Raw genomic sequence first — 16,689 nt, 5'->3', positions numbered from 1 at the left:
TTAATCGGACAAGTAGTTACCGAGCTATGGCGATTTATTTACCAAACTCCGCAAGCCGTTCGCTTTGGACCAAACCATTTCATGTAAATAGAGGGGGGGGATTGTCACCGTACTCGCAAGCCGTTCGCTTTGGCTTTGCGAATGGACCAAACCATTTCATGTAAATAGAGGGGGGGGGGGGATATAATTTTAGATATATATATAGTACGGGCATGCCCTAGTTCCTAGTAAAACCGAGAGTGCGGCCAACATGGCGCTTGCGCTTTTGGAACAGCGGTGTATCATCAAAGTTCCTTGTGAAGAAAATCGCAGCAGAAAAGTGCAGCAGAAAATCGCAGCAGAAAATCGCAGCTGAAAAGTGCAGCAGAAATGTGCAGCAGAAATTCGAAACAGAAATGTGCAGCAGAAAATTTCGCAGCAGACTGCACCGTTTGATGCACGTGTTTCGTGAAGCTGTGCGTTTAAACGGTGTCGTGAATTGGCGTGTGCAGTGGTGAATTGTTTGACCATCTTGAGTGTTCTCACATGCATCCAACTGCTGTCACTCATGCGAACATTCAACATGTTGAACATATCATTTTTGAGAGAACGATCACCAGATTTGTGAATGAAGAGGAATTGGATCTCGGTGTTAGAATTGTGGACACGTTGTCAATTCATCAACGCCATGTTGATTCAATCGAGGCAACTGTTGAAAAATGAGGTCTTGAATCAAACACAGAGGTCATGGTTATTAGCTCTGGGAATATCCAGCACTGTTTGGCAATATTATTTGGGATGTGGATTTTAAGCCCTCTCCCTCCCACAGATCTCCCGATGTCCCTGTTCTCTGCTGTTGTACTTGTGTGCTTCCCTCTCTCTCCCCATCTTGTCTCCCGCTCCCTTTATTTTATGTTTTATGTTTTATGTGTCATTTTTTTTGTGATTAATGTTAGCTCTTACACGAGCCGCGATCTTGTATACAAAAAAAATAAAAAAATCCTACGCCCCATCTACTAAGGTCTATTCCTGACCGCCATTCAAAGCTTTCTCCATGCCTAGTTTGTAGACTTTCTCTGCATTCAGCAATGATAAATACTTTATTTGTCCGCGACGATCTGGGACGCCTCTTCGTGGTGGTTGTGCCCCCTAATGCAAATCGGGGCCAAATCTTCCCCATTTTCCCTGCTGCCCGGATTTGTCAGGGCAGCGTGGTCACGGTCAGTGTTTATCGGTCCCCGTGGATCGGCCCTTTCCCCCTTCTCTCTCTCTCTCTCTCTCTCTATCTCTATCTCTATCTCTATCTCTATCTCTATCTCTATCTCTATCTCTATCTCTCTCTATCTCTCTCTATCTCTCTCTATCTCTCTCTCTATCTCTCTATCTCTCTATCTCCCTCTCTCTCTCTCTCGCTAATTCTGTCGTGGCCCTGACTTCGTGAAGGTGGGCGTACACCATCTTGGATGTGGGGGATCCCTGGGTCGCTCCTGCGAGATCGATCGGTGTCTCCGTGCCGCCGGCTTGTTCGAGAGAACTGTCCGGGGCTATTCAACAACCACTTTATTTATCCAATGTAATTCATTCCAGAATTGTCTGGTGCACCACATTCCAGCATGCTCATTCCAGCATTATTTGGTCGACATCAATGACCTCTCTGAATCTCCAGTAAATCTCTTATTTTTATTTTGCTTACAATTCCACCTTGTCCCAGAAATTGCTCCCTCATTGTGATGCTAGAATAGCACCAACTTGTTTCCATCAAAACCGACCGTGAAAACCTCAGAAAATAGGCAAACATCTGCAAAACATGGCGTTTTAAAAAAATTATATCTCGCCGAGTTGCACATCCTCAAGTTGTGCCTCAGTATGGACTATATCACCAATCCTCCAATCGACTTTTTCCATCAGGCCTTTGAGGAATCTCTGTCGCTCAAACTTCTTTCCTTCATCATCAGCCAGAAACTCCCTTGGGCAGACCGCATTTCCAAACTGGCCTCCAAAACCAGCCATGGACTGGGTATTCTCTGCCGGCCAAGTCAATTCCTCAGCAACTCCTTCCAGCCTATGAAGCACACTTTCGTAAACACAATGGAGTATTGCGCTCCCTATTGGGCTGGCGCACCTGCACCTCATCCAATTAATTCTGATTTGACAAGAAACCAACTTGATGAAAATGATCCCTGTGTATGTATGTCCAATCATGTCCTTCCCTCCAGTGGTTCAAGGTTGTAGTTCAAGGTTTTCATGCCTTGGTGCATATATGTCAACCATATCTATTGTAAATTCATTGCTGTATGTTTCTAATCCTTTGTAACTCAGTTTGTTTGTAACTCTGCCCATTCCATACGCCTCGAATCCTGAATCATACAAAAAAAATAATTAAGGAAAAAAGGGTTCATCACAATAATCATGCCTTCGTAGTGACTTGTTGTGTTTGTATGTGTACTTGTTTTGCAGATCCTCGACTGGGTACCTGTTATGGTACATCTGTTGATGGGCGCTCATGTGACTCAGAATTCCGTGGACAGATGACGTGGTACCAGTGCTGCTGCACCACAGGCCACTGCTGGGCTTACAGTGGTGCACCCGAGATGTGTCCGATTCATGGAACTGGTGTGTTCGTGTGTGTTTATGCGCACATGTGTATGTGTTTGTGTGTGTGCATGTACACATGTGTGCATGCACAGCGATTCTGTGATTTTCTTTCTATTTAATTTTGATATATTTTCTTCATCCATGCAATACACGAGGTGCAATCATAACATATCTTGAATGATTTTTGTGGTCATTGATATTGTTTTCTGCTGGATTGTTTTTCATTGTAGTGTGTATATCATTTGCATCATCCGTGCTGATGGTGTGGGATGGTGTGATGTTTGTAAAAGTGATGTTCACATTACTTTTTTCCCCAGCAATTACTGTTTGTGCACTTTTTCAAGTCTGAGTGAATGTTAAATATTTTAACTGTTCCACGAGCCATGTTACATGTAAACAAAAACATTTACGGACTGCAGGAGCATCGGAGAGGGCAGTCTTTGATGACTTTTTAAATCCATAAATCCAACGGGTTAATGGAATAGCAGACTATGAAAAGAACTGGCAAATATAAATGGGGTTGGAGGTATATTGTTATTATTATTATTATTATTATTATTATTATTATTATTATTATTATTATTATGATACCAGTAGCCTTGCAGACTGTGGTACCTTATTGTTTTTGTCCAGATTCTTTTTCTTATGTTTCATCCCTTTGCTCTATTATTTTCTTAAACTCTTTTTTAAATCTCAGCAACCACATGTCTGATTGAACAAAACTTTCCAGGTGGGAGCGACCCCCCCCCCCCCCCATGTACAATGTTTGTATGGTAATTGTGATGTAATAGGTCATGTGGTATGGCAGCCATCTTGGATTAAACACAAATAATTAAAACATTATTTCTCGGAAACCATGCAACAGAAAAATTTGAAACTTGTGAAGTGCTTTAACTTTAACATGCTGTTTTAATTGAATGCCTGATCCTAAAAATCTGGAACTACATACGCATAATCTATGACCCATTTGTATTGATATATTAAAATTATGACATCATATGTCACATGGTTTGGCAGCCATATTTTTTGAAGAATAAACCCTTCATATTCTTTCTTCTCCTGAACTACTCTAGAGATCAATGTGAAACTCAACAAAATGATCACCGAGGCATGCAGCATACAGTTTGATAGCTATGATGTCATAGGTCACATGCTCTGGCAGCCATATTGGATTTAACCTGAAACCTTAAAAAAACATCTTCTCCCAAACCGCCAAACTGATGTAGTCGAAATGTTACCGGTGTCAACTGGTTAGGGTGATTAAAACCTGATCACAAAACCGTCATCGGTCAAATGGTGTGGCAGCCATATTGGATTGAAGGAAAATATTAAATAATTATTTCTCTGAAACCGCTTTCCCTATCGATGCAAAATTAAAAGATGCAAAATGACTTGAAAATTAAAAAAAAAAAAATCCTCGTATCCGGATCCGGATTCAGATCTTAACCAAAATCTACTCATTTTGTTGTTGTCACACACCCAACCTGTCCACCAAGTTTCATCCGAATCCGTCCACAACGTTTTGAGATATCCTGTTCACAGACAAACAGACAGACAGCGGTGAAAACATACAACCTACACCCACCTTTCGTGGTGAAGGTAATATTAGCAGTTGCAGGTAATGGGGCTTTAAATCGCCAAATACACTGATGTAGCTCACACTCATCAAGCTCGTACAATGGTAGCATTCTTGCAGATGTCGTGAGGTAGTAAATAGTGTATTTACCTGTGGAGGAACAATAAATGAAATTTAGTGAGGCCAGGTAAACCACAGGGATCCGCCGCATTGACCTCCAGGTTGGGTGTGATCCCAGAATTCTGGTGGCACTGACTTCCTGAATTGCTTTAGGTCACATCCCATTCCTCCACAACACAATACTATATAATAGTTTAACTTTACCCTACAGGAAAGTTGTCTAGTATTTTAAATATTCGCTTCACACTGTGATTATTCCGTTAAACACTCTCACTCATTCCTTTCCCCCATTTATTTTGTTCGTCTTCTGTTACCGATGCAATTTTATTCTCGAATTTGTTTTATATTTTGCTTACAGAGCCGTTTGTCTAAATTTGCTTTGTTTCGTTGTTTTTACGACGTAGCCCGGAGGGAAGTGCTGTCTGGTACAGCGTTTGTCTGTCCGTCCGGTGTATGTAGGTATGTCCCTCACAAATGTCCACCAATCAGAGCTGAGGATCTGGTCACATGACAGAGGGCTAGCAGATCCTCCACTCAGCAGATCCAAGCCGGATACGCCGTTGCACTATCAGTCATGTTTCAACCAAACTGGATTTTTGTAAGCTTTTTGTAAGGCTTTTTGTAAAGCTTTTTTGTAAGGGTTTTTGTAAAGCTTTTTTGTAAGGCTTTTTATAAAGCTTTTTTGTAAGGCTTTTTATAAAGCTTTTTTGTAAGGCTTTTTGTAAGGGTTTTTTGTAAGGCTTTTTAGTAAGGCTTTTTGTAAGGCTTTTTAGTAAGGCTTTTTGTAAGGCTTTTTTGTAAGGCTTTTTGTAAAGCTTTTTTGTAAGGCTTTTTGTAAAGCTTTTTTGTAAGGCTTTTTTGTAAGGCTTCTTGTAAGGCTTTTTGAAAGGCTTTGTTGTAAGGCTTTTCGCAAAGCGTTTTTGTAAGGCTTTTTTGTAAGGCTTTTTGAAAGGCTTTTTTTGTAAGGCTTTTTTGTAAAGCTTTTTTGTAAGGCTTTTTGCAAGGCTTTTTGTAAAGCTTTTTGTAAGGCTTTTTTGTAAGGCTTTTTGTAAGGCTTTTTGTACGGCCTTTTGTAAGGCTTTTTTGTAAGGCTTTTGTAAGGCTTTTTGTAAGGCTTTTGTAAGGCTTTTTGTAAAGCTTTTTTGTAAGGCTTTTTTGTAAGGCTTTTTTGTAAGGCTTTTTGAAAGGCTTTTTTGTAAGGCTTTTTTGTAAAGCTTTTTTGCAAAGCTTTTTTGTAAGGCTTTTTGTAAGGATTTTTGTAAGGCTTTTTGTAAGGCTTTTTTGTAAGTCGTTTTTGTAAGGCTTTTTTGTAAGGCTTTTTGTAAGGCTTTTTTGTAAGATGTTAGTGTCTTGAGTTTGATATTAAATAAAAATAGCATCTCATGGGTTTTCTCTCTTTTCTCCCTCTCATTGGTTATATCCTGCAGAGGAATATGAGCACATGTGTGAACGTCGCCCGGTGGGTCCAGGTTTTCCTGTGGGTCCAGGTTTTCCTGTGGGTCCAGGTTATCCTCTGGGTCCAGGTTACCCCACTGGACCTAGAAAACCCATCATTCCTGGAAGTCTTCCTGGCATACCTGTAACCCCTGGTGGTCCTATTCACCCTCACTACCCAGATAGGCCTGGCTACCCTTTTGGCCCAGGAATTCCTGTTGGTCCTCGAGGTCCCAGGCCTCCAGGTGAGCTGTGAGGACATTTCAAATAGTGCCTTTTTGTTGGTGCTCTTGACTTTCATTGCAGAATTTGATTACTGTCGTAAATAAAAGTTGGCTTTTTTACCTTTTCACTTTTTATAATTTTTAGTTGCTTAATCCATTGAATCAGCTGATATTCTTTTGAGAATTGCAACTGGGCTAACGCCTTCCAATTGAGCCTGGTGTTAGCTTAGCGGTTGGGGTGCCGGCTTGGGATCCTAGGATCCTGGGTTTGAATCCCGGTCGATTGCTGAATGAACATCAGGGGGGTTGACTCAACCTGTTATCCTTCCGAGGTCGGCAAATTGAGTACCAGTTCACTGGTAATTCCCCGTGTGTTGCAAGAGGCGACTAACAGGGTTGGCGGCAGGAAGGGCATCCGGCACATTGCTTCAAAAAGGGGACCAAGGTGCCCAAAAAAGGCCAACCCCTGCTCTGCGGGGAAACATGGCCTCTAAATGTGGTTCTAACGCCTTCCAATTGCTGTGTATCCAAGGCACAGCATCCTGTGCTTTTCTCAACTTGATTTTTATTTTTCAAATCAACTACAACTGGAAACACATTGTAGTAGCACTGGTAACAATAACAATGATAATAAAATAATAATATATATTTCAGTACGGTATTCATACAGCGTCCTTCATAATTTATCCAAGATGGCGTCGTAATCCACAAAGTTGATCATGTTTTGGTTTCTTACTTCGGTTGTCTGCACCACAGAAGTGCTGCCTGGAAATGAAACGAATCTCTGCCACCTTTACCCCAACGCCTGCCTGAATGGGCGCTGCGTGCCCATCCAAAGGAGTTTTCGATGCGATTGCAACCCTGGCTATCGGGTAGATGCCATGGGTTTGTGTGCTGGTAGGCATCCTCGCTGTCTGCTTTTGTCAATCGGAACATTTTTACGGGAAGGTGTGGGGGGGGGGGGGGATGTGGGCATATATGGGAGACCTACTTGGGAGATGTATACATACGGAGAGATTAATTTCGGGAAATAATGTTGGAGCAGATCAGCTAAAGCCATTTGATGGCTCTTGTGCATCAGTGTGAATGTTTTCCCCCTTGTAGATGTGGACGAATGCCTGAGTCTTCCTTGCACCCATGGGGACTGCATAAACACAGCTGGCTCGTACTACTGCCGCTGTCACGCTGGCTTCCAAGCATCTCCGACACGCACCAAGTGTTTGGGTAAATTACAATCTGTAACCATACAAATACCTGACCAGAGATGGTTTACAAATTAGCGATATGCTGTGCTTCCCCCTATTCTTGGTTGGCACGGCCACCTATTGTGCAAGTGATCTCGGTCTCAATATTGGGTCGTGACCTTTTTGGGGGGGTCAGGGGGGTTGCGTTCAAAACATCCCCACGATTTATTTCTCCCATTTTTACGACATAATTGAAATCATTATTGCACTTGACAAATGTTGTAGCAAGACCAACGTCTTCCTGGTATCACTAATATTTAATCCGCATTTTTTTTGCATCCCTTTTTCAAAGGTCAGGAAAAAAACATGTGGAATGTGTTTCCTGTGACACTAATATTTATTCCGCATTTTTTTTGCATCCCTTTTTCAAAGGTCAGGAAAAAAACATGTGGAATGTGTTTCCTGTGATGTAGGACAGAGCTGAGTCAATTTCACAGCTGCCTTATTCCTTGTTTGTTTCTCAAATCGAAGTGGCCTGACCCCACAGCTGTACTTGCTCACACGCAACTGAGCAGACAACGTGCTAGTGGCACGCTGTGACTTGTTTGGAGCATCTTCGGGGAATGGGTGTAGGCTGGGTGTTTGAAAATCACCACATGGTGCACACCACGTTTTTTTTTTCTTCACCCCGGGGGTCGACCAGCGATGAGAGAAATGAGTAAAAACGCCCCATTTCCTGGCTTTGCTTTGGGCAAGACCTTGGAGAAGCCATTTCAACTCTCCGGTCTGGGCTTGCAGCTGCGTAGGCCTGCACCGCGCAGCATCGCAGGCTTGCCAGGAACGTGGTCTTCTTTTTTTCCGCAGGCACCAAAATTGTGATAACCTTGTGCACTCGAGTCATTCAAATTAGTTCTGTTCAAAACACTTTTGTAAACCGATTAATTCCCATCTTTTATTTAACGCGCCTGCCCCATCAACCATCTTTAATGGGATTGGAAACATGAATGTCTTTTCCTCTCCCTATAAAAAAGATGTCATTCTAGCAGCAAAATGAAAGGGAACACTCCAATTGAATATTCCGGCAACTAAGGAACGTTTAATTGCAATTAACTGCAACACACAGAGCCTGGTGTTGGCTTAGCGGTTAGGGTGCCGGCTTGGGATCCTAGGATCCTGGGTTCGAATCCCGGTCGATCGCTGAAATAACGCCAGGGGATGACTCAGCCTGTCGTCCTTCCGAAGTCCGCAAATTGAGTACCACTTCACTTGTAATTCCCTGTGTGTCACAAGAGGCGACTAACAGTGTTGCCAGCAGGAAGGGCATCCGGCCATAAAACATTGCTTCAAAAAGGGGACCACGGTGCCCGAAAAAGGCACAACCCCTGCTCTGCAGGGAAAAATGGCCTCTAAAGGTGGTTCTTCTTCTTAAGAAAAGTCCCCTCTCCCCCAATACTCCTGACATGTTGGGAGGCACTAGAGTTGGATATTCTAAGAGGAAAAGCCAAAGGCCTCTGACCTGGTTGGAAATAAGCAGAAATTGATTTCTGGTGCCTTGGATGTTAAACTTTTACGACACTATATCTTTATATTTCCTTCTTTCTTTGAAAATTTCAATCAATACTTTCTTGTTTCATTATTCTACATTAATTCAACAAATCATGTGTGTTCTGATCCTTCCTTGCTATTGACAAATGTCGGATCGTAAAATCATCGTCCTTTTCTTTATGCTACCTCGGCTTTCCCTCCCTTCCCTTCTTCCCATTCCCTCTTGAGACCTAAACGAGTGCGCCCAGAGCCAGCAGCTTTGTAAGAATGGCCGCTGCATTAATACTGAAGGAAGCTTCCAGTGCATCTGCAACGCCGGCTTTGACCTCACTCCAGACGGACACAGCTGTACTGGTATGCTCCCGACACAGGCCTTGGCCTTGAGCCTTGTGATTGGCCTTGTGCTCTGCTTATTGTCACTTGGACTTCAGGGGTCTCTTTTTGATCCGTGCCGATTGTCATTGCGCTTGTGTTTCTGATTGTTATGCCGGGTGACCTCGTGAAGGTTGAAGTTTCGGAGCTTTGTGTTCAAAAACTGTTCTCACTTTTGGGAGGTCACCTGATTGGTGAAAAACTGAGAAGCGATGCAAGAACCTAGTGAAACTAAAACTCGCATTGCGTGCAGCACAAGTAATGGCGAAGGCTATCAGGGAGCACGTCTTTCTTCAATGATATTTATCCGACCTTCCTGTCTGCAATGTAAATGTTAGAGATCCTATGATATATTTCATAGCATGAGGCCTTTGGATGAGAACCTTAGCTAATCAGAAATTTAGCAACTAGCAACGGTACCCGCCCTATGGGTGGGACTTCAATTGGGAAGCCCAAATGAAAAGGCAAAATATCATAAATTGAAGGCTTTTTTCTATTTTAAACGATTTATACAAATATCCGTTGAATCATATCACACGCAAATCATCAAAATCTAAACAGTACATGGCGCCCATTTTGAAAAAAAGATTGAATTCTGCAAAACGGAAGCGGCCGCTACACGTCTTTCTCAGTCGCACGTTTATGTGTGAAGAGTGCGCGCCGAATCTGTAACACGAAAGCGGCCGCTACACCTGTTTCTCAGTCGCTTTGCACACGCTGCCGTGTTACTTCGGAACCACACGTTTATATAGGAAGAGTTTGTCAAGAGTCGATCTACTCTCTCCTGGTACATAGAATTTCAACAAAGGCCACATCACTGTTCATATCGGTAAATATTATTCCATCATGTTTAGAAAAACTGGAAAATTGGAAAACTAGGAAAAATTGGAAAACTTGGAAAAACTATATATAGCCTATTTTACTCCAGGGATTTACTAGGATTACCCACCCAAAATATCGTTGCGATCGGTTCAGCCGTTTTTGCGGTACCTTTGAACGGACAGACAGACGGACGGACATTTGGTGAATTATAGTAAGATGGGTTAAGTTTGAATTGGACCAAATTTTATTTTCCTTTTTCTGAGTGACAGTATGAGAGTGTGAGATTTGTCAGGATTGAAAGACATATTCCAAGTGTTTGACAGGATTATGATTCAATCAAAGTCTGTATAGAGGGAAGAGGCTGCAGTATACATGACTGAAGGATTAGGGGTGTCGTGGCATAGGGTGGAGTCATCACGAAATATGAAAATGACATTTTCCAGAGAGTCAGAAAGATCGTTGGAGAAAATTATGAAAAAGACTGGGCCCAGAACATTGTCTCCAGCCATGACAGGGAGATAAGAGTATCCTATTGAGAGACATGCATTGCCTACGAGAGCAGAGGAGGTCAGTAAGCCACGTGTGGTGGTGGAATTGGATGCCGTAGGCAGAGAGTTTGGAGAGCAAGATGACGCTGAGGCAGATCTTTGAGAATATCCAGAGATGTTAACTCTTAAAAGCATATGATCAGATGAGCCAATTAGAACAGAGGAAGACCAGGAGATATTCCAAGTATTATTGGTCATTCCCAAGTCCAGCAGGGAGGATTTGCCTTTTTGGCAGAAATCCAGGTCGGAAAGTTCACATATCGATTCAGGCCTAAGCAGTCACAGAAGTCCTTTGCTGAAGTGCCATGGCTGGTGATGGAGGTACCAACACATGGCGAAGTATGCATGGTGACAATTGAAATCACCACATATGAGGAATAGACAGTTTGGATGAGTGGTTAAAAGTTGGTCCACGTTGGCTGAGAGCGATGTCGATGGAGTCACCAATGTTTGAAGTATGGTACACAAGAGGTGTGAGCAGAGGGGAAGTCACAGCCAAAGCTGCGCCCTGGTGTTTTGAGGTGAAAGAGCAGAACACAGACGGTGAGAAATGGAGTTCTTCATGTAAAGTGCAACTCCGCTGCGGGGATAACAAGCATTCTGAGTATTGCGCTGCAATACATGTCCCCTACCAAAGTTCAAAGTGCCATAACTTTGTCAAAAATGATCGAATATGCAAATTTATGCACGGTTGATGCTGGTTTTCAAACTTGATCTGAGTTATGCTGAGACACATGTGTGTCATGCCTTGCCTCGTTGATAAGCCCACAAGGTCGCTCCGTGGAGCAGCCTGCACGTATTGCACTGTGTGAATTATATAATTACCAACTCACGGTCTGAGGTACTAGCGATTCAAGAGATATCCATTTTTAAAATATTTTCGTTTAATTAACGATATCTGCCAAACCACGTGACCTATCGCAAATTCCAAAAGGACATTTTAGTAGACTGACATGCTGAACAGATCTTTGAAGTTTCCCCTCGATTGGATCAAAAATTAGGGAGGAGCTCGGTTTTAAAGGTTCATGCTTAAAAACGTCATAACTCTGAAACCATGTGATGCATGACGTCATTCTCGCTGACTTTCTTTGCTCGTCATGGGTATGCGATTCTGCCTGCAAAGTTTGGCCTTGATCTGTTCAGCGGTTGTAGAGAAAAAGGGGTTTTCGTGTTTTCACGAAAAACAATATGGCGACCGAACCACGTGACCTGTGACGTCATAATTACCATTAAAATATTATACAGACCGAGTCCCCCCTACGGTGAAAATTTGATCTCAATCGGTCTTATTATTGCAGAGAAAATCTTTTTTAAAGGAAATTAAAACTTAAAATGGCACTGAGTTAAGGATCATCAGAATTATCAGAATTCCCAAAGTTCAAAGTGCCATAACTTTGTCAAAAATGATCGAAACGTCGTGAAGTTCGAACTTGATCTGTAACTTATAATGAGGAAACCATGTGCCAAGATTGAAATCATTAGCCTTAAGCGTTTAGAAAAAAAGACCGGAAAACTGTTCTTTGCGTGACGGACTGACAGACTGACGGACTGACAGACTGACGGACTGACGGACTGACGGACTGACGGATTGACAGACGGAGGGACGGCGTGCAAACCTATAGTCCCCTCCGGTGTACACAGGTAGGGGACTAATACGTCCTATCGAACCAGAGCAGACAATAGACAGTGAGAGACACTAAGGAGTCAGGGACGTCCTATTGGAGGAAGGATTCTGTTAAACAGATGCTGTCCGGTTTATCAGCAGTGGACTGGATTGAGAGATCTGTCAGGTTGAAGCGGAGGCTTCAGATGGTTGAGGTCCACACAGTTATGGACAGGGGAGGAAGGGCTTTTCCATTGTGCAGGAATGTGAAAATGGGTGAGGGAACTTGGAGAGGGGTGGAACAATGGGTAAGGTGAGAAAGGGTGCGGTGGCGGGAAGCTGGGAGGAGACGGGAAGGGTGAATCTGGGTGGGGGCAGGTTGAGGGCGAAGCTTTGATGGAGGTTGATGGGGAAGCTGAGAGAGTGTGGGGTAAGGGGGAAGATGGGAGGGGCTGTGTGAACAGGAAGATGCAGATTAAGAGGGAAGGGATGAGGTTTGGGGTGAGGGGAAGCAGAGATGAGGAGTATGAGGTGGAGAGATTCTGAAGAGGAGGGGGCACATAGAAGGAGTGGGGTTGCGAACAGCCGGGTACGTGTAGGGGATGATGAGTGGGAGGGTACTTACGTGAAGAGGATTGACACTGTTAATGGATGTGAAGTGGGGTTGATATTCGTGTGCAGGACCCTCTTGTAAACTGGACTTCTCATGGCCACAATTTAGATGTGCATATCTTCTGCAAACTGGATTTCCTCGATCAATGGTGATTCTTTTTCTCCAGGATTTTCCTCATTTTTTTTTTGCTACACTTAGATTATCCTGAAATATAATGTACATAATGCGCAGAAGCATAAGACATCTTGGAAGGGGGTGGAAAAAGATTGATGGAGCTAATGTATAAATCCAAGAAAGGGTTTTTTGTTTTTTTTCCAAAACTTTATGACAGGCCTTGCAGTCATTGACATTAAGTGGAAAAACTGCTGCATGCCTAAGCTCATTTCCGCCTTCTGCCCACAAGCTCACAAAATCTTCAACTGACGTGCCTCCCCTTACTCATGCGACTGCGGACAACGTTTCCTTAAATAATCTTGAGTTGTGCAGATGTGCGAGCCACTAAAAGTGTTTTTGGACTCATCGTAAGTGTTCTTTATGGCCGTGGTGCTACAGCGTGGATGCCAGGAAGTGGAGTGCACCCCTTGGGTTTTGTTCTTTTAAGGTGCAGCTTTTTAAGGGATTTCTTGAGGCTCATCACCCTTTTTCTAAGATAAATTTATACATTTTGAGGCGGACAGGTAGAATAATGGATTGCATTAATGGTGTGTTGCTTGATGTATGCCAACCGCCATAGAAAGCAAGGTGAAGCTGACATTTTGACCATTAACCCTTCATCGGAGCAAAAGTACAACAGACTTCTGGATCGCTGCTGGAACAAGGGTAGTGGTCAAGGAAGTTTACGATTTCATGGTTAGCAATGAAAGGTTAACGCCCAAAAAAGTATCTTATCCTCGGTTCCCAGGGCGGTTGGCATACCCCGATCAGCGTTCTGTTGATGTAATCCATTTTTGCAAAGTCCAGTTTGTCCAGCTGTTTATTTATCTCTCCTCTTTAAATTTTTGTTACCATTATTTTCATGCACTTTTTTGCATTACCTTCATTCGCTTCACTTTTCAGCAATAATTGCTTTCCTCAAAATCAATGAAAAAGGATAAAATAAGTTAAACAAACACTAGAACGACACTCTTTGACGACACTTTGATTTAAATCCCTTCAGCCCTTCTGAAGTATCACCTTTTTACCTGGCATGACCTTTGACCTTTCATGCCGAAATCGAATCGGTTCATCCTTTACATCATTGTGCATACTTGCATCAAGTGTGACTTAGTTCCATTCAGCCGTTCTTAAGTTATCGGGGTAACAAAAAGCTTTTACAAATTCTGACCTTTGACCTTTAACCTCTTGATGCTGAAATCTCATCAGTTCATCTTTGCATCTTAATATATACATATACGAAGTTCAGTCAAAATCCCATTACTGGTTCACAGGTTAGATCAGTAACAGAAGTTTTACCTCATGGGACCTCTGACCTCTGACCTCTTGAACCCATATCTAATAATCTAATCAGTTCATATTTGCGTCATTATACAAACTGCACCAAGTTTGACTGAGGTCCCTTCAGCCATTCGTAAGTTATCGTAGTAATGAAAACCTATTACGGACGGACGGACAGACAGACAGCCGAATGGACACCCCAAAAACATAATCCCTTCATCGGCGGAGGTATAAAAAAAACCCGGAGGAACATCCTGCATAAAATAATGGTAACTAGAACGGCACTCAGTAGAGAGCATACCTCCGCCAGGCTGAACAGTTTATGTTTTTTATCCCACTGATAGGCCGGATCTGGATTTCGACCTGAAACCAGAATGCCACTAACCAAGATGAGCCGTAACAGAAGAAAAACAAAGATAAAATTGATTAATCATATGGTCTAGCAGGGTCTATGGGGCAAAATGGTTTTAATGGGGTCTATAGGATCTACAGGGTCTTCGGATCATAAAGGGTCTTTGGGGTGTTGGAGTCTTCAGGGTCTTAAAGGGTCTTAGTGTTCTAAAGGGTCTTCGTGGTCTTAAGGTTCTTCGGGATCTTAAGGGTTGAAAGGGTCTTAAAGGGTCTCTGGAGTTTGTTAAGGGTCATAAGGGTCTTCTGGGTCTATGGGGCCTAAATGGTCTTATGTGTCCTAGTGATCCTAGGAGTGTTTTGGGTCTTCAAGGGTTGTTGTTGTTTTTTTTTTTGTTTTTTTTTTGTATACTGAATCAAGGCTCGTGAAAGAGCTGACATTTACTTCACAAACAAATCAACCAGACAAACAAAATATATAAAAAGAGGGAGCGGAAGACAAGATGGGGAGCGAAGGGGAAGCACACAAACACTTGAGAGCACACAACATTTGAGAGCAGGGAGATGTGTGGGAGAGAGAGGGCTTGGGGGGTCATAAAGGCTTTGGGGTTTTATGGATCTAATAGGTCTTCGGAATGTTGAGGATTTTAAGGGGTCCTAATGGGTTTTAGGGATATAAATGATCATCGGGCTCTAACGGGCGTAAAGATTAAAAGAGTATAAAGTATCTTAAAAGGCCCAAAAGGTATAAAGTACAGTCAGACCCTGACATTCACAGTGGATGCATTCCTGGAAAATGTCATGAATGTCGAATCCGCGAATGTGGGGAAATTGTTTGAATGGTGGGGAATTTTTTTTGTTACTATATGGTCGATGCTCGGGGAAGAGCTATGACGCAGAACAAATCAGGACACAACATAACAAAGGGAACAGCAGGAGGAGGGGACAACACCAACAGAAGGGCGGAGGGAGAAAATAGATGGAGACAGACAAACACGGGATGCAGGTAATGATGAGGGGTAAGGGAGAACGCAAAGGGTGGACAAGATGGATACATCAGCAAAAAAAAATTGGGAGGGGTGGGGGTGGTTTAACAGGTGTATAAAATATCATTTTTGGATGGGGGATCACTTGAGATTGTGGTGAAGAACTGTCTGGAAAACCTGGAGGGAAGAATGAGATTGAAGAGTGTGGAAGGTGGTTCCACAGGTGGGAAAAAGAGGCATAAATGAGTGGAGGTGAGCAGTGGTTCTGGATTTAGGCAGTTTCACTAGGAGGGGGTGGCTGGTGGGTCACGTGCGTTCTGCAGATACCTGAGGGTGACAAAGCACGGAGAGGGCAGAAGGTGCAAGTCTTGAGAAGGTGCTCACCAGGTTTTCGAGGATTGAGACAAGTTTGAAATCTCACTCTTGAGATTGACAGATGTTATTTTCTGGCTCTCCAGAGAGTAGGCAACACCTGTCGTGAGGTTTGTGGAATGATCTGAGGTTGTCTTCAGTTGGATTTGCCTTCTTGGAGGCAAATGCAAGTTGCTTTAAATCAACTGCCTCACCACACAGAATTCAGAGTACCAAGAGCGGGAGGATGGGTTTTGATAATTGAAGACGAGATGGGATGAACCTGTGCATAAGAGAGAGCAGGTTTATGTGGAAGACTTCCCAGGCTGAACTAATGTCAGCAGCGGTGGATATAGAAAACCAGACCTGATGTGCAAAAAATATATATATTTGTTTAAACCGTGAATCCATGAAGCGTGAATGTAGAAGCAGATCACATGTTATGAACCGCAAATATGTGGGGTCCGTGTATGTTCGGACGGCAAATGTTGAAGTCTGACTGTATTTAAAATGGTCTAAAAGGTGTAAGGGCCCTAAAGGTCTCATGTCTAAAAGATACGTCGCAAGAGTCTGTAATTAATAGAGATAATTAATAGACATAGTCAAGGTCCAATAATATGTAATTAATGGATGTACTCAAGGTCCAACTCAATTTCAAACAGTACGTAATTCATAGACATACTCAACGGGGTAGACCAAGACTTCACCTCGACGAGGGTTCACCGTCCACTCGTGTTTTCCAGTTTTATATACAGTATATACATCCATATCAAGTGAATCGGTTGAAACTTGATGATATAAGTGACCTTGAACTTTGACCTATTGACCTCAAAAACGATAAGCTTTCAGATTGTCAATACCTCTAGCAGGTGGTGAGGTTTTGTGAAGATCGGAGTAAACATGTGACCTATGGGCGATTGACAAACAAACAGACAGACAGTGGTGAAAACATAAC

General features: G+C 42.9%; 1 protein-coding gene across 1 annotated transcript in view; it reads left to right on the top strand.

Annotated features, from left to right (window-relative positions):
• LOC137434504 (fibrillin-2) overlaps positions 1–16,689 on the top strand; it is a 360,988-nt gene that overhangs the window by 132,069 nt on the left and 212,230 nt on the right. The window contains exons 9-13 of the mRNA XM_068127594.2: positions 2,437–2,592; positions 5,698–5,949; positions 6,685–6,825; positions 7,033–7,152; positions 8,886–9,011. Of these exons, the coding sequence (XP_067983695.2) occupies positions 2,437–2,592; positions 5,698–5,949; positions 6,685–6,825; positions 7,033–7,152; positions 8,886–9,011 (795 nt within the window). The remainder of the gene's footprint in view (positions 1–2,436; positions 2,593–5,697; positions 5,950–6,684; positions 6,826–7,032; positions 7,153–8,885; positions 9,012–16,689) is intronic.

This window comes from Myxine glutinosa, chromosome 10 (assembly GCF_964187855.1).
Source record: "Myxine glutinosa chromosome 10, kmMyxGlut1.1, whole genome shotgun sequence".
NCBI classification, from domain to species: domain Eukaryota; kingdom Metazoa; phylum Chordata; class Myxini; order Myxiniformes; family Myxinidae; genus Myxine; species Myxine glutinosa.
Note: the sequence above shows the minus strand (reverse complement) of the source record. Positions and strands in the feature narration are given on the sequence as shown.